This window comes from Pseudopodoces humilis, chromosome 18, assembly GCF_049639895.1.
Source record: "Pseudopodoces humilis isolate 2021_Gansu_Grassland_sample_001 chromosome 18, ASM4963989v1, whole genome shotgun sequence".
Lineage (NCBI taxonomy): Eukaryota > Metazoa > Chordata > Aves > Passeriformes > Paridae > Pseudopodoces > Pseudopodoces humilis.
Genome location: NC_142217.1, coordinates 4140419 through 4166524, shown reverse-complemented (window position 1 = coordinate 4166524; position 26106 = coordinate 4140419). Strand labels below are relative to the sequence as shown.

The following is a 26106-nucleotide window of genomic DNA, read 5'->3' as shown; positions in this document are numbered from 1 at the left end:
ATGCTGGGGTCCTGCCTCCAGCTCCTGGCCAGCCTCGGGCTGGGCAGCTGGGTTAGGGCAGCAAATATTTAGCAGCTACAGTAAGGGACAAGGGAAAAAAAAGAGCTTTAAATGTCTCCCACCAATCTGTTTTGTCCAAACTAATCTTTCTCCGGAGCCAATACTGAGACCCAAAGGCAAGGAGCAAACAGTTCTGTACGTGTTGTACAGCCCAGCCCCTTATCAGGGCTGAGACAGAAGTTCAGTTCACATCAGAAAGACTTGAAAGAGATTTTATATAAAATATTTGTATTTTTTTCCTACCAAAGCTTTACCCAGTGTCTGCAAAGCACCTCAAACCTCCTTCTCACGGCACCCTCAAACTGCACCGCTGTCAAGACAAGACACATCCCACTCCTGTTTTATTTTGTCCTCCTTCAACCTCTACAGAGCCTGATATTTGATTTTTAAATGAACTCTTTAAATAAGACATAGGCAATAAGCTCCTGCTGTCTGACTTTCACCAATAAAACTCCCTGGACAGAGTTCAGAGGGTGGTGTTAATGCACATTTTAATAAAATCAGCCCATTTTAAGGGTTTCTGGTTCCCAGAAAACAAGAACAGCTTGGGAAGCCAAGACTCTGCTTCACACCTGAGACACCTTCCTCTCCTGCAGTCCTGGACATACAGATCAGCCCTTGCAACATCCAGCAGCTTATTCCACATTCCCTTCTCTTTGTCTCCCTGATTCCACACCTGGAAGCACATTACCATATGGATCCAAAGCAGGACTTTGGACTTTGGGACTGTGTCCCACCTACAGCTCTGACCTAAGACACCTTCAGAGCATGGCAGCACTCAGACCACTCCAGGGCCTGCAGGAATTGGTGAGTAATGGTTACCAATTCCAGCTTTTTGATAGGATTTTGCAGAATCCCACTGCCACTGCCTGCACAGTTGTCTCAGCAACAGCAAAGAGCGATGCAAGTTTTACCCCAGGAAACAAACCAAGGACTGCTAAATCCTGCAGAGAGAACATGAAAGGAGAAAAGCATTGGAGCAAATGACTTTGCTGCCCAAACTGATGTTCCACAAGCAGCCAGACAAGTCTCAGCATTTCTCTGAGACTTCAGCTGGCTTTTCACAGCTGCCTGGGCACTGAGATGGCAGTGCCTAGGCACTGGGTCATCCCTGCACCTCCACCTTGGCTGTTCCCACATGCAAATCATTCTGTACTCACAGTCAAACCACCCCTCTGGCATTTCCGGCAACTGGAAAAATCACATCAATAAACAACAACTGCATTTTTAAATTTAATTCTTGAATTTAACTGCAGGGATGTGTTTCTTCTGTATCTTCTGTCACCACCACGAGGAGGAAGCTGCAGCTGTGACCAGGCAAAATGGACCAAGACATCAAAGCAAACACAATCTCCTCTTTCCTCAGGAACAGGGAGGCACCAGCAGCAGCACCCGGAGCCGTGACCTCAGCCCAGGTGCTGCCGTGCAATGAGGAAGACACAGGTTCCCAAAGGTGAGGAGCAAGGAGGCAACAGCCACCTGTGTGTCCCATCCAGATGGAGCAAACATCCAGATGGAGACCACAGCAGGGAAGAAGGGAGAAAACAGGGTCTTAAAATTTGGCAGAACCCCTCCCCCCAAGCTAAGGTGCAGATTTAAACAGCCAAAGGCATTACAGCCAACCTCAGGCACCCTCAGCCTCTTGAGATGTTGTGACATGAATTAACTGCTCCCTTGCGACACCTTTTGCTGCATTCAGAATTAAAGTTTTAGAAACAGGTCAGAGTTAGTGATTTTAAAATGCCAGAAACCCTAAAAACTTGGCCTTTTACTGAGGAATAAACTCCTTTTTAGCTAAAGCTGCTATAACAATGGGGAGCTCCCTTCAGTTTTGCTCTGGGCACCTTCTGTGTTTTAGCCCTAAAGGAAGAGTATCCAAATACTTATGTTTTGTGTAAAGCCCTTGGGGTATCCACCCTTTCCTCCCCTCATTTTGTCACTCCTGGGACACAGCAGAAGCTGCAGCCAGACCGTGGCACTGTCTCACTCTGCTCACAGGGCTCACGTCACCTCCAGCAAAGGGAAATGGCCCCAAATCCTGGGAAGTAAGAGGCAAATCCATCCTCAAAATCCTAATGCTGGAAGTTAATCCATAGGAATGCCGTTTACCTGGTTCTCACTGAGAAATCTCTCCCAGGAGCAGCAGGGAGGAAAAAGCATTTTGGTGTGTTAGCAGCAGATTAAGACCTCAGTGCCCACAATACTCTGTGCACTGCTTGTCACTCTGCACTTCAGAGCAGGTGCTGCAAGTGGCAGAAAGCAACACAGGGCTCATGAACACTCAGCAATCTCCCCAGCCCCTTCTCTGAACCATCTTAAATCAGTGTCATTAAACCACCCTAAAGACTGGAAGCACAGCCACACACAGATTGTCCTTGCTGAATAAATCCTGGGGGACCCAGCCACCCCCCCATGTTCACTGACAGCACTGCTGGCACCATCAGCACACACAGCACAAGCATTTTAATGGAGTGAACTTTGCCTGTGGCCTCCCACCAGCACACGTGTCAGGAATTCTGCAGCAGAGCCACACAACCCTGCTAGAAACGCCTCCAGAGTCATTTCTGTGTCAGGATAAATCTTCAAAAGCGTAAGGGGAGGTGTGAAGGTTCAGCTCACACTGGTTTACCACACAAACAGGTATCTCCCCCTCCAAACCATCCATTGAGAACTGAATTTCTTGGTTTGGTTATTACACTGAAGAGATTTAACCCCTGGCAGCTCCAGCTGTGGGATTCTTGCTGCTGTCCTGGCAATGAGCAAACTGGTCACTCATCAGGAGCCTTTTCCCAATCCAGTTAAGGCAGAGTACCATCACTGGCAGTTCCCAGTACAGACAACAGCCCTTGATTTCAGTGCCCACCAGCGCTGCTGTCCTCAGTGCCTTTATTTGTTTAGTGCCAATGAAACTCCCAGAGCCCCACACCACAGCAGCACAGGAGCCTTATGTACTTTATAGGCTAAAGAAGGATTTTGCATCCTGAAGTGCTTGGACAATGAAGAGGAAGGTGCTTTGGGTCCAGCAGCACCTTTTCCTTTCGGGTTTAACCACCCTCTGCCAACCTCTCCTGGGTGCAGGGCTGGGGCTGGTGGAGGTTTGGTTATTGTGCAGCGTCTCAAGGAGCTGGTGTGTCCTGACTGAGCTCTGCCCTTGCACACAGCTGAGCAGGGAGAGGCAGAGTCTATAAAACTGGGAGAAAGAAGTGACAGGGAGAAAGGCTGGAACGACTCTGAGACAATAACATAACACTAGAAGGCATGTAAACAATTCTGGATCACATTAGCTCCCTGACTGTAGGAAAAGGAATATTGACACACCTTAACTGAAGCAAGAACCCTAACAATGGTTTCAGGAATACATTCTTCAGATGCAAGAGGTATTTGCAGAATTACTACCTGAAAGTTGGAAGTGCAACCCACAATGGGGAGGAGGGAAGTGTAACCTAGGGAGAAGGAAGCTGCTGGAAAACTGTGCCCTCAAAACCACCTCACATTGTTGCTCATTGGGAACTGCCTCCAAACAGGCAACAACATTTGTGGCACAGGGATTTGGGGGTGAGGATTCCCTGGTTTGTTGTGTGCTGGCAGACTGAGCGAAGAAGATGAATTCTGAACAGCTTTTCTATCAAATGGGATACTACCTGCATAATCAACAGCTTTGCAGGGCCTGTGTGCAGAGTTCTGTTTAACTGAGATCCAGAAATCCCACACACTCACATCTGATAAAAGCTTCACAGGCTCCATGCTGACTGTGGAGTGGAGATGGATCTCCACCAGCTGAACAGGAACCCCACAACAGATTTATTTATTACTCAGACCCCAAAATCACATGGGGATAGGAGGAAGAATCAATACACTCTGACTCGAGTTCAGATGGAAAGAGCCCCCAGCATCACACAGCCAGTGCAGCACCACCCCTCCCCAGCTCTTCCCTGGCTGACCAACTTGTTTGGGAATAAAAACCCTTTCACTTTATTTGGTATCAGAGGGAGTTGAATAGTTGAATGGTCAATATGATCCCCAGCAGAGCATCAAATGCCAGAGAGGGAGGTGGTGGAAGCATGCAGAGGGCAGACAGGCACAGCCTAAGCCCCCAATCCCACAGTTCAGCTCCTGGGCTCCCACAGGCCTCTGCTCCCAGGGACCTGCACGGAGCTGTCCGCAGGACTGGGAAATGATTGTGCTTCTCAGCTCACTACAAGGACTCTTCTCCCTATTCCTGCTTTCAGCAGCAGGAAGGGAGCACTCTGTTCTTTTCCCTGCTGCAAAAGCACAGTGTGTGTGTGTGTGTGTGTGTGTGTGTAAAAATCCTGAAAAATGTTGTGCAGCACCATTGGTTCAGTCAGGAGGGAAGCTGGGATACTCAGCTGTGTTTGGTGGCTTCCAAAGTGTGGCCAGCTTGGAAACAAATATTGCCTAAGGTAACATCCTCACAGTGGTTGGTAGTTCAAAGAGGCTCAAACATTGTCTTATTACTCCTGTTAAACCCACGAACAATTCAACTCTCCCGGTCCCTTCCGCGTGCAAAAATTCCCAAATGAAATAAGAAAAACCCCTTGAAAAAACCAAACAGGAATAAAATAAATAAATAAATAAAGGCATTCCCAAAACATTTATTTTGCTTCTCTCTTTCTCTCTCTCCAGTCAGCTTAGAGACACTGATGTCACCTACCTTCACCCACTGAGCCGCGTACGGAGCCGGGAGCCCTGAACTGCAGCACTCCCGTGGTCTCTCCTCTGCTTCTGGAAACCTGTCCCCAGAGCTGGCACTGTCCCAACCCTCCTTCCATCCCCACGGATCAGTAACTCATTGGCTATATGGAAAAGAAGTGTATCCAAAGCACACGATGGCACATGGAGGCTGCAGAAAGCATCGGGAAAGGAGAACAGAACGACAGCAGCTGTTCCTCCTGCCCTAACTAAAGGCTGAGCCACGGCACAACTCGCCCTCCAGCCCGACCCAAAGTGTGTCACCCCTCGCCCAGACATTCTTGTGGTGCTTTACTGGCACTTTATAGCAGTCTCATATGGTAGATACATGCACATGTCTGTGTGTTACATACAAAAGGTCTGATAACAGTAAAACATTGTTCCGAGAGATATAAAAAACCCAAGGAGTTGCATTAGCCAAAAAAAGTGTTTTGTGAGAAACAACAATAAAAATGATATAACCACAGCTTCTCTTTTCTTTAAAATTAGATAAATACCCAAAGCTATGATTTCACTTGGGGCCTCTGTACCTTGACAGGGAGTCCAATGGAGTATATCTGAAGGCACTTAATATCCTCTACTCAGCTGTAAGATGGTTGCACAGGGAGCTGGGGAGCTTGGGATGTGATTTGGGGCATGGAGGAGAGAGATGGATGAAAACAAGCCCTGAAGAGCCATGATCCACACAGCCCCAGGTGCCGAAATGAACACAAACGTACAACCCAGGTGTGGAGAAGGTCTCTCTTGAAAAAGAAAACTGCCAATTGCAAAAGTCTGTGTGTTTCTATGGACAGAGCACTTCATGCAACTCTGACAGTTCATCATACACTCTTAGAGATATTTAGCTTTGTCAGTTCATTGACCTCCTCAGTCCCTGCTTCCTCACAGTCATCCTTCTCCACGGCTTTGCCAAACCTGCACCTCTCCTCTGCCTTCGCCGCGTCTTTCTGGAGCTTCTTGGCGGAAGGAAGGATGTCCTTGGCCTCTGAGTTATCTGTGCCATGGGCAATCTTATCAGAATTCTGTACAGAAGGCACCAGGTTGGCAATCTCATCCGTCGGAGACCGCCCAATGCTGCCATCCACTTGAACCCGAATGTCTGGAGATATGGACAACTGGTGATGCGGCACGATCCCGTTGTCCATGCACTTGGGGTAAAGGTAGGTCTTCATCTGACCCTTCCCCTTCACATTGACCGTCCCCCTGTAGTCAAAGTCATACCCCATCTTGTTGAGGATGCGGTAGCTCTCCTCACTCACCTGGATGCGGCACTCGACGCCGGTGGTGTCCATCCTGCTCGCGATGTTCACAGTGTCCCCCCAAATGTCATACAACAGCTTGGTGGTGCCGATGACCCCGGCCGTGAGGGGGCCGTGGTTAAAGCCGATCCGGAGTTTAAAGTTAAACCACAGCATGTTGTTGTTGAAGTCATCCACCACCCGCATCATTTCTTTGGCAAATTCAAAAAGGGTCTGCAGGTGCCCGTGGGGATGGCTGCTGTCCTGGCACTGCGAGGTGTTCAGCCCCGACGCCGCCATGTAGGTGGCCCCGATGGTTTTGATCTTCTCGATGCTGCTGTAGTGGGGTTTGCTCAGCAGCTCGTCAAAGTCCCCGATGAGCTCGTTCAGGACTCGGTAACACTCCTTGCCACCCTCGTAGTTCTCCTCGTAGAACTCGCTGAAGTTCACGATGCTGGCAAAGATCACCCCGCCGCTGTCGTGGTTTTTGGAATAGCTCTGGGACACCTTCAGCTGCTCGGCCACGTGGTAGGGGATGATATTCCTCAGCAGCCAGTCAGCCTGATCCCTCATGCTCTGGATCTTGGTGCGGTGCAGGTCGGCCTCCACGTCCCCGTGGTAGTGCAGCCGGTAACTGACCTCGAACTCGCGGTTCAGGAACCAGACGAGCAGGAGCAGCAGGAAGGACACCAGAACCACCTCCTGGCCGATCAGCTCCGCCGGACGCTTCGCGTCGCTCGGCACCGAGCTGTTGCACGGGCTCTTTCTGGAGCTGCACAAAGGGGAGAGCACACAGGTGCATTTTAGGTTAGGGCACTGCCATCCCCACAGTTAGAAATCCTCTGCTGGAAAAGGAAGTGTGGGAAGTACAGTTACACACTAAATTGTAAAATACACATTGAGAACTTCATCTGCTGTTAAGAAAACTCCAAAGAATCAATTTAATTCTTAATCTCACTGAGTACTCCCTTAAACCCACTGAGTATTTCTTTATCATCATGTTCAGTGGCACAGCCCAATCCTGTTTTAAGGACTTCACCAAGGAAGCAGTTATCATTATATCTAAATATATCATATTATATATATTAATATATAACTAAAAGCACTGCTTTTAGTATTTTTATGTACCTGTGTGTGTGTTTAGGTATCTGAGTGCACTGAATATCTGTATGAGTTTTGTGGAATTTATCTTGTTTTGTATTTTTTATTACCTCCAGTATTCAGAACCAGCTGCTTTTACAGTCCTGTGCCTTTCCCTTGTGTCCTCACCAAGGACCTTTGCCATGTGCCTTTAATGCTGCACACAAAGGGTTTGGGAGGAGATAACCCTGTAAAAGACACGTCATGGAGAACCCCTGTGGCAGGGGGCTGGAACTGGATCAGCTTTAAGGTCCTTGTGACCCCACCCAGTCTGTGGTTATGAACTGCATGAAAGTGGGGAGCATCTTCCTCTCTTGGAGATCTTTTCTATGATAAAACCACTTCAGCTCTTCATGGCAGAGACAGAAAGTTTCTCCAAGTGCCAAGATTACATAAAATAATCAAAAATTCCTGTCTGCCATAGATTGGGAGCAATATTTCAGATCCTTTCGACAGTTCACTGCCTGCCTGTGCAGATTATGAGGCGCTGATGGAGCATCTGCCAGTGCCAAACCACCCTGAACGAGGAGACATCTGCACTCTCCAATCTCAACTTTCTGCAGAGATTCAAAGACACAAATTGAATCTGAGAAGGCCCCACCTATGCAATCCCAGAAGCTTGGCACACAGTCATGTATGCAGGGATCCAACTGCATTTTTTGGATAAAATTATGGCAAAGCTTGAGATTTGATATGAGCAGACACACGCTTAAGTTTTTTAAGTTAAGAGATGGTCTGAAAAAGGAAAGCATCACATCAACCTTTCTCTTGAAGAGCCAGAAAGGAATCCATACTCAGCACCTGCCTGCATTTCTCTGGGAAGGCAGGAAGGGATTAAAACTCAGCACAACTGGAGCAACAGCTCCAGGAGAGAAGTTTGAATTTGTTACTGTAACATATGAAAAAATGGCTGAGTTAATTTTGTTGCTTCATGCCCATGGGGGACAGGCTTTCACTCTGGATATATTTTAGAACTGAACTTTATTACAAGCACAGTTTCTTCTTCTTTCATTCTCAAATACTTGACTGACAGAAAAGTGTGATGAAACAAAACCACAGCACAGCTGTGAGACAGATGAACGAGCCTCGTATCCAAAACCATTTCTCTGTGCCAGTCTTTGTATCCATTCACTTTTTACAGAAATCCTATGGGGAAAGAATGGCGAGTGAAATATTTACAATACAGAGTGTGCAGGTTGAATTGCAGACGAAAGATAGGACAGACTACATTGGAAATGACTTCTTTTGTTTTCTACCATAAATATACTTCTCTCAGGAGAAGTAAAGGTGTATTCATTTTATTCCCTCTTCATAAGGGGACCATGAAAGCAGGAGATGTCCCAACTCAAAGTAGGGTCCCACCATGAGGTCCCTGTAATTGCTGTACCAAGACCCCCCTCCCTCCCTGATTCTCAACAGAACCTCTGTGATGAACCTGTTTATATCCTCCCTTGAAAGACAAATCAGAGACAAAGACACGGTTTAGTGGTGGCCTTGTCTGGGTTAATGGTTGGACTTGATGATCCTCGTTGGTCCCTGTCAACTCAGAATAGTCTCTGATCCTCTGATCTTGGAGGTCTTTTTCAGCCTAAAGGATTCCATAATTAATGACTAGAAGGGAACAATTCCTGAAATACAATCCTTGCTACCTATTTTGGAGGTGACAAAATGGTCTCCCCTGCTTGATGGGCTTATAAAACAAAATGAGGGGATGGTAGGTAAGAGAAAAGATCTTGGGAAGTAAGACGAGGTGGGGGAAAAGTGAGGAAGGAATCTGGATTAAGGAGCACAATTCAGGTTCTAGGTCCTTCTCTGAATCTGAGTTCATTATTTCACACATCTTGTAGGCAGAGATCTGTGAAAGGATCAGAGCAATGACTCTGTTACTGCTCTGAGAGTACAAGTTTTATCCAGATAATCCCCTCTAATATCAGACATTCCTGCCACAGAGATTTAAGTCATTAAAGGCTTTTTATTTACAGTTTGCTGTACAAAACACTCCTCAAAGTACTTTAAGTCCTCTCCAGTAAATGAGGTGAGCACCACAAATGTTCATCAGGAAGTGGAAGGCAGGATCTGCCTTCAGGGATGGAGCTGCTGCCTCCCACTCCCCACTCCTGCAGCGCTGGCACCTCGGAGCTCTCCGTGATCTGCTCAGCCTGGCCTGGCCTCGTTGGCCACGTGGGCTCCGGCCCTGAGATCTGCACTCCCTGTGCACTGACCTCCTTCCACAAATGGAGAATGGGCTGGGATCCCAAAAAGAACCTGCAGTGGCTTCCCCAGAGCAGGGGTTTTTATCCCTCTGTGTGTCAGTATGGAAAGCCCTGATTCCAGCCCAAAGGAGATGGCCCTCACTTGGAAATGCAGCCTGGGGATGTTGCAGTGACCAGGATACAGGACCCACAGGGCTGTAAATCACCTCTCCCAGGCAGCAGCCATGACCTGGAGTCACCTTTTGGAATGAAAAGAAGGAAAACTCCCGTACACCTCCAGCAGAAAGGATTGACCCCCCTGCCCAATCTTTCTCAATTCTACTTTTTATGAGGTGCTGCAGCAGAAAACTGATTTTAAAAATCATTCAAATTGAAATCTTGAGCTGACAATGTTTCTTTAACTGGTGAAATGCTGCCTGGCACAGCCCCCTCACTATTAACTTGGCACCTCCATCCAGGCTGTGAACATGGAACAAGTGAGACTCCAGAGATAGAATCTCCTTTGGCTTGATCACAAATCATAAAGATAATGGCTTTCCACTTACAGAGCTTGCTGGAAAGCCAGTTTGCTTCTGAGCCAGTAACCCCTGTTTGGATTTGGGTATCTTGCTATATTGAAAGAGGATGCCTCTGCCTGCTGAATCTGAGAGAAGAATGCAAGAGAGGAAAGGTGTGGAAAAGGGGTTCAAGCTGCTGCTTTCCATGAAGAACGGGCAGTGGATGCCTATAAATCCTTCCCTACAAGGAGGTGACTTCAGTCTCCACTCTGTGGCCGACTGCTGTTCCCCCTTGAGCAGCCACACTGGAAAGTGGCACATCCCACCTGCTCTGAGGTGAGGAAGGAATGACAATGAGAAATATTTTCTGCTTAAAAGACAAAGTTCATGGTTGTATTCTTTGGGTTGAAGAACTGGGCTGCCTGGAAAACAAGGCAAACTCCACATTTTTATTTACAGACAGTCCAGAGATGAACTCTGTGCTAAGGCTTCATTACCATTACTGTCTCTCTTCCCAGGCAACATTAATATTATCTCTATTCTTGATCAAGGAAAGGCAACAACCTCATTATAGGCAACACACAAGCTTACCTAGCTCTCTTAGAACACAGTAAAACTTTAGTGCTGAGTGGGGTAAGCAAGGAACCTAATTTATTTAAATCTGGCAGAAAGGTGTAGCAAAAATTTTTGTTAGGCTAAGAGAGTTTCACCTTTTATTAATCCATTACCAGAAAAAAGGGTTCATTCTGTACTCTAGAAATGTGGTATACAATAATATACAGCATAAAAAAAAAGAAGCCAAAATCTGTTTAATGGCAGAAAGAGAATAGGATTAACTCCCAGTTCTCTCTTTTAACTTCCAATACTTGTTAATGTACAAGTTTGGGCAGGGTCAGGCCAGGGGAGCTGGACTGAGGGGCAGTGCTGAGCAGAATTAGCACGTGTCTTTCCTCAGCTGAACAAGCACAGACACCATCACAATAAAAGTGGAAAATGAAGTTTAGGAATGTTTAATTGGTGACATATTTTGGTCACTGCTTTACTTGGCCTTTAGATCACAAGGCAAGCCTTGTAAAGGAGGCAAAGCCTCACTCCACAGCTGCTCACAAGAGACACCTCCATGGTTTGGACCTCAGCAACTCTCATCTTCACCTGTCATGAGTTAGAAGTTACATATTTATGGAAAAAAAATATCTGCAGGAAAACAATGCTTGACAGGTGATCTTTTCACAGATTTATGTCACTGAGGGGAAGAGCCAGTTGTCAACAATTTAAGGCAGGATGAATTATTGATCAGTGATTAGCAGCTGGCCAAGAACCTGCTGAGGAAGAGGTTTGTAATTCTGAGCAGCACAAAAGCTTCACAAATGAAAATAAGGATCCAAACTAAGGCTGATCCTAAGACACCACTGGAGTGATCACCACACTAATGTTAAAAAAATAAATAAATAAAAAAAAAAGATGCCCCCTTCATTCTTCTGGCTTTAAATTTCCATTCTGGATTCAATGAACTGGAATTCTGTTACAAAAATGAACTTTCATTAATCAAAACCAGGAAAAAGGAAAACCCATGTGAGAAAAGCCAGAGCCCCCCAAACCCCAACACTGCTTAGTCCTTGGTGAAGAAATCCCCAAAGAACCCCTGTCTCTGTACTAAACCCCAAGTGTCTTCTGAATTACCACAGCACCTGTGGAGATGAGAGCTATTAAAAAGGAATTTTGTTTTGACACATCCTCCCAGGACAAGCAACATGCTCCTGAAAATCCATTTTAGATGCATTACTGAAGTTACACATCCACAGTTCCATCAAACCCAACGTGGCCCAAATATTGTCCCCAAATCTGCAATGAGCAAACACAGACTTGTCTAATACCACTAAAAACACTTCAAAATAGTATTGCAAAAACTTGCAGTAAACCCATGAGAAACTCAACACTGAAATCACCAGAGTGAATCTTTAACATGTGCATTTTAAGGGGTCATTAATAACCCAGGAAAGGATTTTTGTTTGTTTTGAAAGACTGGAGGCTGAAATTTCCTTTGCTCTGAGTTTTATGACTCCCTGCTCTGGCCAGGCAAGGTGACAGCCAGGCCCAGACTGTCACATCCCATCCTGGGAAGGCAGCTGGCTGCACATCCAGCTTTTCCAGAGGAAGCTCCTCTCCACCTGGGAATTCTCACCTGCCCAGCTGTGAGAGCATCCAGCTCACACTGCTTCTGAATGGTGCAAATCAGCCAAGGAAATCAAAGAAACAGCTCGTGGTAGACAGATAATGCTCTAAAAACTGCTGCTACTGGAAAAACAGATGCTGTTTTAAATAGCTCCTCCATAGTTCTACTTCCTTGAAATCAAATTTAAGGAGAAAATATCATTACACAACTCTGTGACTGCAGCACCAGCCCTGATGGGTTTTGGTCATACCCAAATCATCTGTAAAGGAAATTACATGAGGAGCTTAAATACAACTTCCTGAACCAATTTGCTGAATTCCCAAGTTATTACTGTGGATGCAAAGTTTTGCTACATGTAATTCACTGAAAATGTTTCTATCCCTAAATATAAAGATGGTAATTTTATATAAAGCTTACCTAAAGTTCTGTGCCAAATCTAGATGAGGAGCTTCCAAGGAGCTGAAATGAAAAAAGCACTGATTTCAGAGGGAAAGTTAAAGCAATAAACAAACTTTCCTGCATCATTCCAGACAGAATTTTCAACTTCTCTATTGCACAGACCAATAACTGCACTGCAGACCTGATCAACTGCACACAAACTCTGTCTGAACATGACTTATCTGCTTGGAAGAAGGAAGCAGCCAGAAATGCAAATCCCTGTAAAGGCAAACTGGAATTTTGTGATGCCTGGAACAAGTAATTGTTAAAACAATCCCATCTTACCTGGAAAATAGGGAAAAGCAATCCCAGAACTCTTAAGGCTCCATTATGCTTTCACCTTATGTAAGCACACAGCACAAAGATTTTAAAAACAAAACACAAAGAGACAAACCCCAACATCTCCAAACAAAAACCAAAACAAAAAATACCCCAAAACCAAAAACAACAAAACAAAAACCCAAACCACCCAAAACCAAAAAAAAAAAACAACCCAAATCCTCAACAAACACAGAACCCATTTCTGAAGATGCCATTAGAGAAAATAAATAGTTCAAGCATTTTTCATATTTACTTGTATTACAATTTCTCTGCTGCAATCAAGGAGCAAGAGAGTATCAAACTCTCAGGATTAGTTACAATTGGAAAAGGAAGTAAAACTGCAGAATGGATCAGTCTGTGGTGCAGACAGGGCAGCAATTGCCACTGTGACAAAAAATATTATCAGAATCACAGTCAGAGATGAACAAAAAGATGATTATTAACAAATTGAAGTGAATAAACCTGTGTACCTGTGTGACTTTTGTTCAGGATCAATTCTATCAATCACATTTTCAGACCTGCAGTTGAACAGCTCTCTTACTTGGAATATTTATTTTTGAGGGATGAAATAACAACATATTCCATCATTTCTGAAGCTTGCCCATTAATGGTCACTGCTGTTCACACCACAGGTGGAAATACACCATCATTAGTAACATTTATTAAGATAATGGGGTTTCTAAACATTCACAGAGCCCCTTTAGCACTCAGCAAGAGCTGATGCTGAGACCTGACACAACAGCAACATCTCCACCTCTCAGCTTTGGAAGAGCCATTCCCAATCCCTTAATAAAGTTGAAATGCAGGGAATATGCCCAGTTCTGTGTCTTTCTTTCTGCACAGTCTCAACACTGAGAGCTTGTCCAGGAGTGAATTCCACCATCACCTCCTGCTGCCAGGCTCTGCAGGAACCCCCAGGGAGCTCCAGGCAGACACAGCTGCACTGGGGAAGGGAAGGAGCTCCAGGAACTCCTGCTGGGGGCAATTAGGGAAGAGCAACCAGGAAATGAAGACATGTCATCAAGGGTCTGCTCTTCACTAATTCCCCTGGAAAACCAAACCTGGGGTTAAGTTTGGAGCCTGGTGGGGGTCGGGCTCTGCTCCCAAGGAACCAAGTGACAGCACAAGAGGAAACAGCCTCAAATGGTGCCAGGGGAGCTTTAGATGGATATTAAGGAAAAAAAAATCAAAAGCCCTGGAGTCCCCACCCTGGGGGGATGTAAAAGTCCTGTGGATGTGGCACTTGGGGACATGGGGCAGTGGTGGCCTTGGCAGTGCTGGGGGAACAGCTGGACTCGATGGTCTCACGGGGCTTTTCTAACCTCAAGGATTCTGTGATTCCATGATTCTCAGTGAAGCTGTGGCTGGCCAGTGAAAGCACCAGGGAACAAAGGGAAAAGCCACGGAGAAAAAGTCTTTGTGACTGGGAGTCACTCAGTGCTGGGGGATAAGTGATGATCACTGGGATCCTGAACCCAACAGGACAAATCCATGAGGAGACAAGGGAGGCTTCAGAACCAAACACTCATTTTCTGCACTGAAGCTGGAGAGAATTCCTCTTCCCTCCATGTCCAAGTCCTTTGCAGACAGACAAGAGAGGAGTTTTTCTCTAGTCAATATGATCTAGAAATTATTTGTCAACTGTCTCCAGCTTTTTCCCAAGACTTTCTCCCTGAACCCTTAAAGCCACCTCAAATCATAGATGTGAACAGGTGTAAGAGGTGACTTTTATTCTCTCTTTTTATTCAAGGTAAGTTTAATCAAGATTAAAAGAGACCACAGAAGACACTCAAAGAGGCAATTAAAGCTAAATACTCACTAAAATATGGATCTGCAAACTCTTTTTGGTTTGTTTGGTGTTTTTTTTCATTTTTTTCACCTTATGATTCAGCAGGCCTCTGAAGGAGAGAACTGACTGATTGAGAAGACCTTGCTAAGTCCATCCCAAGGGAGGGTCTCAAACCACTGAGAAATGCAAGTTGATTACAAAATTTTGCCAATAAGAGAAGAAGGCTGGAAGGGCCCCCCTTGACTCTCTTGGCAAGAAAACATCAGGAGAATACTGCAAACAAATTCTCCTTGCAGAAAATCGTTTATCAGAGGAAAACTGGAAAAATTTAAGGTTATTGCACAGAAACTGCATTATCTTGATTCCTCTGGATACTGTTCTGCAGAGTCCTCTGAAAATGTAGGAAACTGAGAATGGAACTGGGTATTAGATCCCATTAAACCTAAACACCTCCCTTCCACACTGGAAAATGCATTGAGGAAGGAGGTGGAAGAATAAGTGATTCCTAAGGGCAAAAATAAATCCAGAGGGGTGTTGGGGAGCAGTTGGGCTCTCTGGCACCACCAAATACCTGGGAAATTCCTTAATAAAACAGATTTTCAAACTAGCGGTGAAATGCAATTCTGTGGCTCTGTAACTGTGTCCTAGACACACATCAGGAAGCACAGAGTGTCACACAGAGGAGGGGCCCCTGAAATCCTTCAAAAAAATAAATAATGAAGAAATAAAATCATTAAAGTTGAGATGCTGGAGAAAATCATGGCAGACAGCAAAATCCTGTGCATCAGCCCCTTGTTTCCCTGGGGAGAAGCCCAGCTGTGTTTCCCTGCTCACCTGGTGGGGCACAAGGAGACGTAGAGCAGGATGAGCAGCACTGCTCCCACCACGGTTGCCAGCAGGGATCTCATCCAGGAGCTGAGCTGGCAGAAGTTACAGTACTGCACAATGGTGATGAGAATGGCACAACACATGAACATGGTGTACTGCAACAGAGAGAGAGAGGGGGGGTTAACAGCTGCCCAGGGCCCTGCCACACAGCCACGCCGGCAGGGAAAGGGGGATAATTCCACCTGGATGATGGGAACAGGGAGTGATCCCATGTGAAGATGGACACCTTCCCTTCCAGGAGCAAGAAAGCTTTTAGCACTGGTGGTTTGTCACCATTTTCCCTGGATGGAGTTTTTTATCACACACTCGTTATTTCAGCGATGTCCAGAGCCTCCAGCTTACCTTGGCCAAAAGCTCAGTGTCTCTCCTCATCCAAAAAAAGGGAAAAAAAAGAAGGTGAAAATTCATGGCAACCCCCTCTCCACTGCTGAGGTTAGATCCTGCCTGCTTTAAACTGAATATGGAAATTCCATTGCATTGGAAATGCAGAGTGCAGTGTCACCCACCTGCCTGCTTTTAAAAACTTCCCAGAGAACGTCTCACACTGCCCTGGAACAGCTGGATCCAGGTAAGGAAAGATCTGCCAAAAGGCAGCTTCAGTCACTGCCAGCTCACACCTGGTAACATGACCACTTGTGGCAATTTAAAAGGACAAGTTGACATTTTCTGTTCCAAATGCCTCATCTCAAAACACCTTTGCCTCTCCATAACTTTCCTGGATAAAGGAAAGGAAGTGCAGGACAGATGCACTGCCCAGAGCACCTTCAGTTCCCCAGGTACAACCTTACAGTGCTCAAAACTCTCAAGTGTGCCAATGATGTGCCAGTTTTGGTTTCCCAAGAATATTCATGACCATCCAAGCTAAACCAGAGACTCCATACTTGGATTAAGGAGCTCTGGTCTAGCTTTATGCTGTGTTTTACAGCATGAAATGATCATTCTCTCCCTTTTCTCTCTCCCTTGAGGTGTCCTGTGCAGCTGAAGCGCAGACTCTGCAGCCTGGCAGTCCTGTGGCATAACAAACAAGCATGTGATTGAGAGCAGACACAGTGTATGGGAAAAAATCCTTACATAATTCACCATTTTTAAACCACAAACAATTGTTGGTGTTTTAAATGACTTAAAAACGAATAAAAGAAATTTCAGAAGTGTCCATAAAAAACCCTATAGCTTTAACTTACTTTTTTCCCCCCATTTCAGGTCTCCTAAAGTGGCAGAGCACTGGTTCTCACTCCAAGTGATGCCCCAGCATGAAGCCAGCCTATAGAGGGTCAGGATGTGCTGGATTTTACTATGGATGCATGGCTTTGGAAAGTTTTTTTTTTCATGGCTGTTTTTGTTCATTTTCATTTTAATTATTTTATATCCAGGGAGGGTATAAAATGCTATGAATAAAAAAAAACTTTGCAAAACCATGTCATAGTAAAGGAGGACACTTACCTGACCCTCTATAGATTGACTCCATTTCCTAGAGCTCCATGAGTGTGGAAACACTGAGCACAAGCCGAGTTGGGACATCTCTTGGAGAGGGAGCCAACAGCCCCACAACTCTGGAGCACCTGCAAGAGGAAAGAAAGGAAAGTTCATTCTCAGTTTGATGATGAAAATCACCATTTTAGTGCTGCTGCCTGAAGTGTTTCGACTCAACCTGACCTGCTGTATTGAGAACACACTCATAAAGTGGTTCTTCTGATATTATCTGAAACATTTGGAGAGATGATCAAGGATGGTGATGAATGGGATGGCATCAAAATCAATTTGACAGATTTGAGAGATTTGAAGGTTTTCAGCTCCCTTCCTCTTAAGGAAAACATTCCTATGGTTAGTTTACTGATAATCATGCAGGGGAAAGATCATTAGACTGAACAAAGAAACAAATCAATTTAGAGCTTAAAAATTCTTAACTAAAATTCCAAAAGGTAAAAGCTGCAGAATGATCTTAAGCATGGGATGGAACAGAATGTAAACCACACCCTCCTGTGACTGCGATAACCACGGGATGCGTGTTTAAATCAGCAAGGACCAAAAAATGTGTGGTCACACGTTCCCATGGAACAAACGCTTCTCAGTAGCCAGGAATAAGCTGTGATAGGAAGAGTGAAGAGGATCTGGTCATTACCTACACCCAGGGCCCTGAAATAGCAAGAGCTTTGTGAAACACAATTCCCTGAAGATCCTGGAAAGGAAGGATCGCACACTGTGCTGCCTAAGAAAAAACCTGCAGAGAAACAATCTTTCATCTCCAGCTTGAGGCCATTTTATTCAGTTTTTAAGCCTTGATTTTAAGCTACAGTTTGCCTTTAAATTAAACTGTTCTTCCCCCTCCTCACTGCTACCCATGGCAGGGGGTTGGAACAAGAGGTGCCTTCCAACCCAAACCATTCTGTGGTTCTATGAATGTTTAACCCCTTGTTCTCCCCTTCTGAGTGCTTTTAATTGCAGAGACACCAAATTCCCTACGAATCTCTGTGTCTGGGTTAAATATGCCAATTTATTCCCAGTTCTTTTCAGAAGGCATTCCTTTAACCATTCCCACAGCCACTGCAATGGCCATTTCTAGGTACTAAGAGCTCTCTCCTTTGAGTTCCTTTATCTCACTCTGCAAAGCCAAAACATCCCTCACTAATCCTGTTCTCACTGTTGAGGTTCACTGATACAGCTTCTCCGACTCCAAACTCCAAATCCAGCCCAGGATGATAATCCTGAGATAAAACCATTTGCATTATCTAAAAAAAAATCCTGCAGAAGTGCTTGGTCTAAGAGGAAAAAAGTATGCAGGCAGCAAGAATTTCTAGGTATCCTCTCTCCTTTTGTCTGAGAGTTTTCACTGTGACTGTGTTTACATAACAGACCAGGAATTCCATCGTCCACAAAGCCCCATCCCTCCAAGGGATCTGTATCAAACAGATGTAAAGCAGGAGGGAGGTGGAGGAAGGCAGGCAAGCAACAAGCTTTGCTAGCTCCAAACCGTCACATTATGGAACGGAATTCAACAACTTACATGTATATTTGTTTCAAAATCAGAGGTGAAGTGTGAAAAAACTGCAAGAGCTGGGAGAGAAACCAGGATTGCACCGAAGAAGTGTCGAGGCAGCCAGCCAGATATCACCTCCAGGAGACGCTTGGTGCAAGTCATCACCTCCTCCAGGAAGAACGCCATCCTGGAACACAGCAAAGCAGGGACCCAGGCATTAATGGCAGCACATCTCCTTGCACCTCTCATTTACCTGTAATAATACAGCTTCAAATCCATCACTTAGGCTCTGGGAGCAACCAAAGGTGCCACAGCACCTGCTGGTGATTCCAGGGAATAATCCAGCTTGGCTGCCAGGTTTGCTCCGGTGAGGAGGGGCAGCAAAGGGAGGGAGAGCCTCGGCATGGTGGCTTTGAGGAAACAAATTGAAAGGCAAACTTCACTTCCTTGGAAGGTTAAAGCAGAGGGAAGACTCCTCTCCATTCATAAATAAATCAGGCAGGGAGAGAGGAAACTTTTTACAAGTTAAAGTTACTGAAAATAACACCAGGAATGTTTGAGGAGCAGGGCAGCTCCAGCACCCATCACACTGCAACCCAAACCAGTTCTCCCAGTTGCAAGCAGCCAGTCTGCAGGCAGGCTCCGTTCCCTGTCATTAGGGAAGGGGAAGGGGAGCGTGGGCTGTGAGCTGGCAGCCTGGCAGGAGCTGAGCTGGAGGAGCTGAGCTGGAGGAGCTGAGCTGGAGGAGCTGAGCCTCGGGAGGCCAGCTGGCACCGCACACCCAGCTGGATCCCACCAGCCACGCGGGGAGGAACGGCTCTCGCCTCGAGCTGCCGAGAAAACCACGGCCCCAACCTGTGAAGAGCTGAAGGAGCCAACTGGAAGAGCTCTGGAGAGCAGCTTACCGGAGATGCTTCTCAAATGAGAGCAGCTCTAATTGCTAAAATGAGTAAGGGAAGGTAAAAGGATGCTCAATGCTCAAGGGCATTGCACAGAAAACTAGTATTTATCCACAGAAATAAATCCTTGGGATAACTTCCTTCTCAAAGCTCAACGTGAGTCACTTGAGAAAAATTGCAACTGCTGTTCAAGTGCCTAATTATTTTTAAGAAGCTGTAAAAAGGTGGTGTAGCAGAGTTAGCTGTATCCAGAGCCATTAATGGCATGTGTGGAGTTATCAGACTCAGGCTGGGCAGGTAATTCTGGACTATAGAGCCCAAACAGTACAGAATTACAGCTTTTTTTTTTTTTTTGGACAGAGATGCTCACAGCCAAAAAAAAATCCCCAAAAACCATACACTAAATAGGAAATTCTCCAAAATCACATAAATTACCCCGTATCACCCGTATCTCTAAAAAGAGAAAAGATATGCACTCATTTTTAACCCTGTTGTCTGAAATACAAGGTTTTATATTGCATAAAAGCCTGAGATAAATCATGTTGAATTTCAAGTTCTTTATACCAGTTTGACACTCATTCCACACCTTTAAATATAAATTGTTTGTGAATGAGATTTTAATTCTCTGGTCTGGAATTCTTTGACTTGCAACCACAAGTATTTTGTGAAGCATAAAAACTCTTCTCTAATTGTATGTGTTAAATTCATGGAAGAAGAGGAATTTGGGATGGAATACACTGTAATTCATCGGGAGTCCACGAGAGGGTGCTCACAGATTTGCCAGTTCCCAGAGTTTAATGGACTTCCATTCACACCAAAAATTCTAACTGTATTCCATCGGTAAACAGAAATTCCAGCAAAGCACAAAAATTTAAAAACGGGATAAAAAAGATTTTAAAAAAAAAAGCTCTTTAGAGTAAGAACTGGGGTTTCTGAAGGGTTACAGACTGTCAGAACTGCCCCTGTGCTCAGTGGCAGCCCCATTGTCCAGCACTGAGTACATCTGGAATCACCACCCAACTCCCCATCTCTGAAAATAAAACCCCGCTGTCCAACAGAAATGGGCTGGAATTGGGATTGGGATTGAGCTGAGAGAAGGGGAAGGGGAAGGGGAAGGGGAAAGGGAAAGGGAAAGGGAAGGGGAAGGGGAAGGAATGCCAGGCCCAGGGCTCCCTGTGAAGGCAGCCTGGTGCCACCTGTGCCCACGCCTGGCGCTTCTGCGCGGCTCCCTGGCACAGACCCCGGCTCAGCTCGTGTCTCTCACCCCAACCCACACACGGGGACTCCACTCTTTGCATCCTCCTCCCTGCCAAGCCTCCATGCCAGGACAAATTCCTCTTGGAACTACAGCAACAAATCCACGGGCGAACCCGCCGGGTTAATCCCACCACGAGGACGCCGCTGTGTTTAGGCAGCTGTGTGTCTCAAAAAGGCAGGTGCAAATTCCAGGGCAATGCCACGTTTCCCCTGATAATCTTCACCCTCTTGCACTGATTTTTTTGGGATGGGATTTATCGTGGGGCTCTGTGCTCTGGAATTAAACTACAGAATTCTCCTTGAGAGTGAATCCAACGCTCCCAGCACAGGAAGTCAGGGGTGCATTAAATCCAGACAGCAGTGAGAGCTGCAGACAGATTTAATAGCTACAGGGCAGTATCAGTAAATAATGCAGTGTCAGTGGGCAGCTCAACAGGGCTTAAATGCTAAAGCATCTGAGCTGTTTACACAAGCTGGAGTTCAAATTAGTAACTTTGACATAAATGATTAATGGCTGATGGAGACTGTTACCAACATTTCTGTATTTACTGGCAGTTTAAAATCAATTCCCAGAGTTCAAATCAAAAGCTTTTGGCACGGCAGCAATTTGGTGGGATATTAAATACCAGATGTCAGAAATAAATAAAGGCAAACAGACTACATTGTTTTCCCCAGCATCAATACTCTGTATCAGTCATGTTAACAGATCTGGTTCATTAAGCTCAAGGGGCAGAAAACAATTTGTGCTCCTGGTCATGAGGAATCCATTTAGGAAGATCCAGTTTTGGCCACAGGTCTTGGCTGAGGACAGAAGGGATGTGAGAGCAAGGCAGGGAAGGCAAAGCACCAGGAAAAGGGCATTTCTCTGGTCAGACAACAGCGAAATTTCCCTTCTACTGTTGGACTGCACTCGCTCTCTTCATCCAGGTAATTCTTTTTTGCTGTCTAGAAAGGTCCATTTAAATTCCTGAATCAACTGAAAGTGCTCCCACCTCTCACTCTCTTGAGCAGGGCTAAACACCTGCTCTTCTGCCTTCAACCCTTCACCCACAAGCCTTCCCTGAAGCACCCTATCAAAAGCAACACATTTTTTGTAAATAAACTTATTTATAAGCAGTTTTATTCGAGGACAAGATGTCAAAATTATCTAGTGAACAGAACTTCTATATTTATACTAAATATTGGGCAGAATCTCTAACCCCTATTCCTGCAGAGCCTCTCCTCAGACTCCCAAGTGGAATCTCACACGTTGTTGTACATTTAATGACAATTTTTTTTAAAATACCAGAACTTCAGCACCTCTCACTCTTCAGCTGAGCTTGTCTAAGTAGCCACGTTTCAAGCAGGCAGAAGGACATTCTTCAGAGAACATTTACAGAGGAGATGACATCTTCCACATGCTCACCAATGAAGCACCAATTTTTGCACGCAGCTTTATACAATTAATCTTGGAGTGGCTCTTGAGCTAACAGTGGGATCCTCATCTATAGGTACTCCAATAATTTATTATCAGACACTTCAGAGGAATCAAAACATCTCTCTCCCTCGTAAGCTTTGCTCCATGAGGACTTTTGCTGTTGCAGAGGTCGAGTTTGAAGTTGTTTCTCACTGCCCAGGCTGTGCCAGTGCTGTGCTCTCCCCTCCCACAGCTGGACTGAAGGCTGAGCCACAAGAACCAAGGGAGCCCTTGCTAGGCTGAGTCCTGGGTTTAATTACAATTTAGCTGATTTAAAGGCAGGGTGCTTAGCATCATGATAATGAAAATACAATGTGAAACTTAGTCAAGAATTTTCTGGTCTTAAAATAATCCTTTTTCCTGAAATTCTGGGATTGTGCCCAGCATTGTAGTCCAGTCTCCTCCCCAAAGATATCTCGGTGGTATTCTGTGATTGTCATTTGGGATGACATTTCTGCACAGGAAGTTCTGCACTGTTTCTGTGCATAATGAGTGATCAGAGGGAGCAGTCCTCACTTGGAAGAGGATTTGAAGAGGAAAAAGATAATTTTCACCTCCCTGCCCAAAGGAACTGTACAGAGTGTGTGCCTCAGGTTATGGAGACTAGGGTGGCCCAGAAATGTATTTTATTACAAAATAAATTCAAAACATCTCTGCTGGTTAGAAGAAGAGGAGAGGGAAAGGCAGTGGTCACTTACCCCATCCAGCCATTCCTGGTTCCCAAGGTAACCAGGACAATTTGAGGGGTCTTGGGATCACTGGTCAGGTTGACAGCACAGAGCTGCAGTGAAGCCAAACTCACAGACAAAATCACTTTGCCAACTTTTGACTATATAGACTGAAAACAACAATTTCCCTTCTCCTTAAGGAACCCATAAACCACCAGTTATAGAGCAGGACTGCAATAAAACCTTATGTATCTACCTATAAATATTTCTGAGATTATAGCAATAATTTTTATAAATGTACAAAATAAGGCAAAAGCAATGTCCTATGGGGAAAACAAGTGGGAAAAACAACAAATTGAAAAATACTAAACTGAAGTAAGAATTCACCTGTAAAGTGAGTGAACACAAATTTTCTCCAAATACACCTGGACAGCAGAAAGCAGCATTTCTGGAAAGTGGTGGTTGAGCTGTTCCCAGCTGAACAAGTTCACAGCCACCAAACCCAGACCAGCTGAAAGAACAGCCAGGGCACATTAAACTGCTTGAAAAACTTCTGCCCCACCCAAACCAGAGTGCAGGAACTTCTGCAAAGGGGAAAATGCATTTTTGATGCAAGAGAGAGGACGGAGCAACAATTTACACAGTTTTGAATGACAACTCTACCAGTTCAACCATCAGTACAGCTTTTAACTCTCTGAATTTTTAGACTTTCTAAAAACTATTTCAATTGCAACAGCCAAACACCCCTGCTAAGAAATGCTATCTTTAAAAGTATTTCATAGATGGCTTCTCTCTACTCCACATGCCAGCTTTGATGTAAATCCACTTGCACACATTTATATGCCCAGTAAGGTACAAACCTCCTTCAGTGACTAAAGCATTAATTCAGTATTTTTTACCTCGATCCTGCAAAGTCAAAATAACAGTGCCAACTGCAATCTCTTGATTCTTTTGAAACAGCAGCAGAAATTGCTTCCAGCTCATAATTACAGAAGCATTCTGATTGACACATTCCTGACAGATCTACAGGATTCCAGGAGAGGACACCCATTTGCACACACCACCCTCATCCTGCTGTTGTGTCAGGGAAATGCAGCAAATGCAGGGATGAGGAGGGCAGAGTGAACCCCTCCCACAGTCCAGACAAACAAACATCTCATTAACAGCTTGATTAGCTGGGTTAATGACAGCTTACACGGGGTATCTGTGTAGATCACCCAGCACACCCAGGAGAGCAGAGCTGCAGGAACAAAGTGCTCTTTGCTCCCCGTGAGCGTGTGAGTGACCCCAGGGCTGGGGGAGTTACACAGCAGCTCCTGGAAGCCCAGAACAGCCCAGCCCTGGGCACAAAGGGGGAATGAGGAGCTGCTGTTAAAAACCAGGCTCCTGCAGCCAAGTGCAGAGCCTGAGGGGCAGGACAAGGGCTCAGGTGTGGGGTTGGCACCTCTGAGCACGACCCTGCCAAGTGCCACCCCTTTTGTCTCTGCAGAGACAAAACAGTGTCCCTTCCCTTCTGGGGAAACACTGGACTCCTGTTATATGTCAGACACAGAAAACATCAACTACCTCAATGTTAACCCATTTTAAAAAAAGAAATAAATCTGGACAGACACAATGTGCCTTTAGCAATTTCTCTTCTTTCTTTCTTTGAGGGGAGCACTGCTCTTTGCAGCTCTGATACATGATGTTGGTTTTAACCCCAGAACTCTGTACTCTTATCTTGGAATTTAAAGAAGCGTTTTTTTGGGTGGGTTTGTTTGCAGGCAGATAAAAGTCTTCTGTTTGAATTCTGATGGTCCTGTGAGGAGAGAAGACATACAGTGGCACGTGGCACCCCGAGGAACAGTTAGAGGGGCATGGATGGGGTGCAGATTACATTTTCCATTCTATCAGAGTCATAATTCTGCTGCAATTCCTGTAGCCAGAGCTCTCCCTGCACAAGCTGTGCCACGAGCCTTGGCTGCACTGACTCCGTTCTCCAAGTGTTACAGCCCCTCCAAGCGAGTCCCTGGGATGCTGTCAAACAAAATGTTCCTGAGCCAGGCACCACTGCAGCTCTCCCTGCTATCTGCAGACTTTGTTACACTTTCTTTACCTGATGGAGATGACAAGGGACAGCACTTCCAGCAGGATGGCGATGACAAACACCACGACGGCCGCAGGTGGCGGAGGGGACGCGACCATTCCGTGCTTCAGGAAACAGGTAATGGAGAGGATGAGGAAGACTGTGGTGGACAGGAACACGTCCAGGAGTGAGCTGAAGGTAGCACTGGCAAATGTCTTCACTGGAGCATTCCTTATAACCTGTGTGGAACACAGGGATTGAGGGAAGGGATGAAAAGGAATAAATGCTATTTTGCCGAATTCAACCGGATGATGAACAGCAGCTCCTAACAAATAAAGGAATGAAGAAATTTTCTTCATTAATCCAGTGAAAACACTGGTTGGAAACAAGAAGCAGAAGAGGTGAACTGATGGCTGTCACAGCTCCCTGAGCAGATTGTGTTGAAAAGAAGTATTGGTGACACAGCCCCCAGGCCCGGGGTGATTTTTACACACTATTATGACACAGAAAAAAAACAACATTAAAATTGCCTGTTCTGTGCAAAGAAACATAAATATAATAAGTAGAAGATAAGTTATGGGATATTTTCTTCTATTATTTTAATTTAAAATAGTAACAGATTTTACCATAACCTTTTTAGCACTGATGGTTAAGAAAACCCTCCTAACACCACTCCACAGACACAGCTCCTGTGGCAGAATCCACATCTCCCTTTCAGACCAGATTAAAACCTGTGTAATCCAAATTGATCAGAGCCCAGGATACCAAATTCTGCTCTTCATAACCCCTGACCACACACTCCCATCCCATCCTGGCCAGTGCTTGTGCAGCTGTGCTTTGTGCTACCGTGGCCAGTCCTGCTGAAAACCAGATTTTGAGCTCCACATCCTGGCTTATGAAGGTGAGCCCAGTCCTTGGAGTGTTTGTATCTGCCCAAGAGATACACCATAGAAAACAAGTTCCAAAGAAAACCAGATATTATGTTATCAATGTCACCATGAAGGAGCCCAGCTGGAGGGCTCTGGTTTGATTGAAAGTTTCTTTTGCTCCTCAGAACACTTCTGTGCTCAGCAATACTGGGAAACAAACTTGTTCCTCATTTGTACTTCCCTGCAACCTAAGAAATCCAGCCAGCATCACTTCAGTGCCAAAATTACCTTTTAACCTGATGGGGTAGCAGAATCCTGTTCATCCACACATGAAGTCCCATCAATTGAATTAAGGGAAGCAGCACTGGATCCCCAAGTGACAGAGTTAAAGATGCTCCAACAGTGTTAAGTAGTGCCTTCATTTCCAAATGATTAAGGCTCTTGGGAAGTA

At 45.3% G+C, this 26106-nt stretch overlaps 1 protein-coding gene across 2 annotated transcripts in view; it reads right to left on the bottom strand.

Moving 5' to 3' along the window:
* Window positions 1-534: 534 nt before the first annotated feature.
* Window positions 535-26106, bottom strand: part of ADCY9 (adenylate cyclase 9) — an 86060-nt gene continuing 60488 nt past the window's right edge. For both annotated transcript variants that reach the window (XM_014252636.2, XM_005522820.3), the window contains 5 exons: window positions 24817-25025; window positions 18469-18628; window positions 15414-15562; window positions 12449-12490; window positions 535-6780 (listed from right to left, as the gene is read on the bottom strand). In XM_014252636.2, the coding sequence (XP_014108111.2) occupies window positions 5592-6780; window positions 12449-12490; window positions 15414-15562; window positions 18469-18628; window positions 24817-25025 (1749 nt within the window). In that variant the 3' untranslated portion in view covers window positions 535-5591. The remainder of the gene's footprint in view (window positions 6781-12448; window positions 12491-15413; window positions 15563-18468; window positions 18629-24816; window positions 25026-26106) is intronic.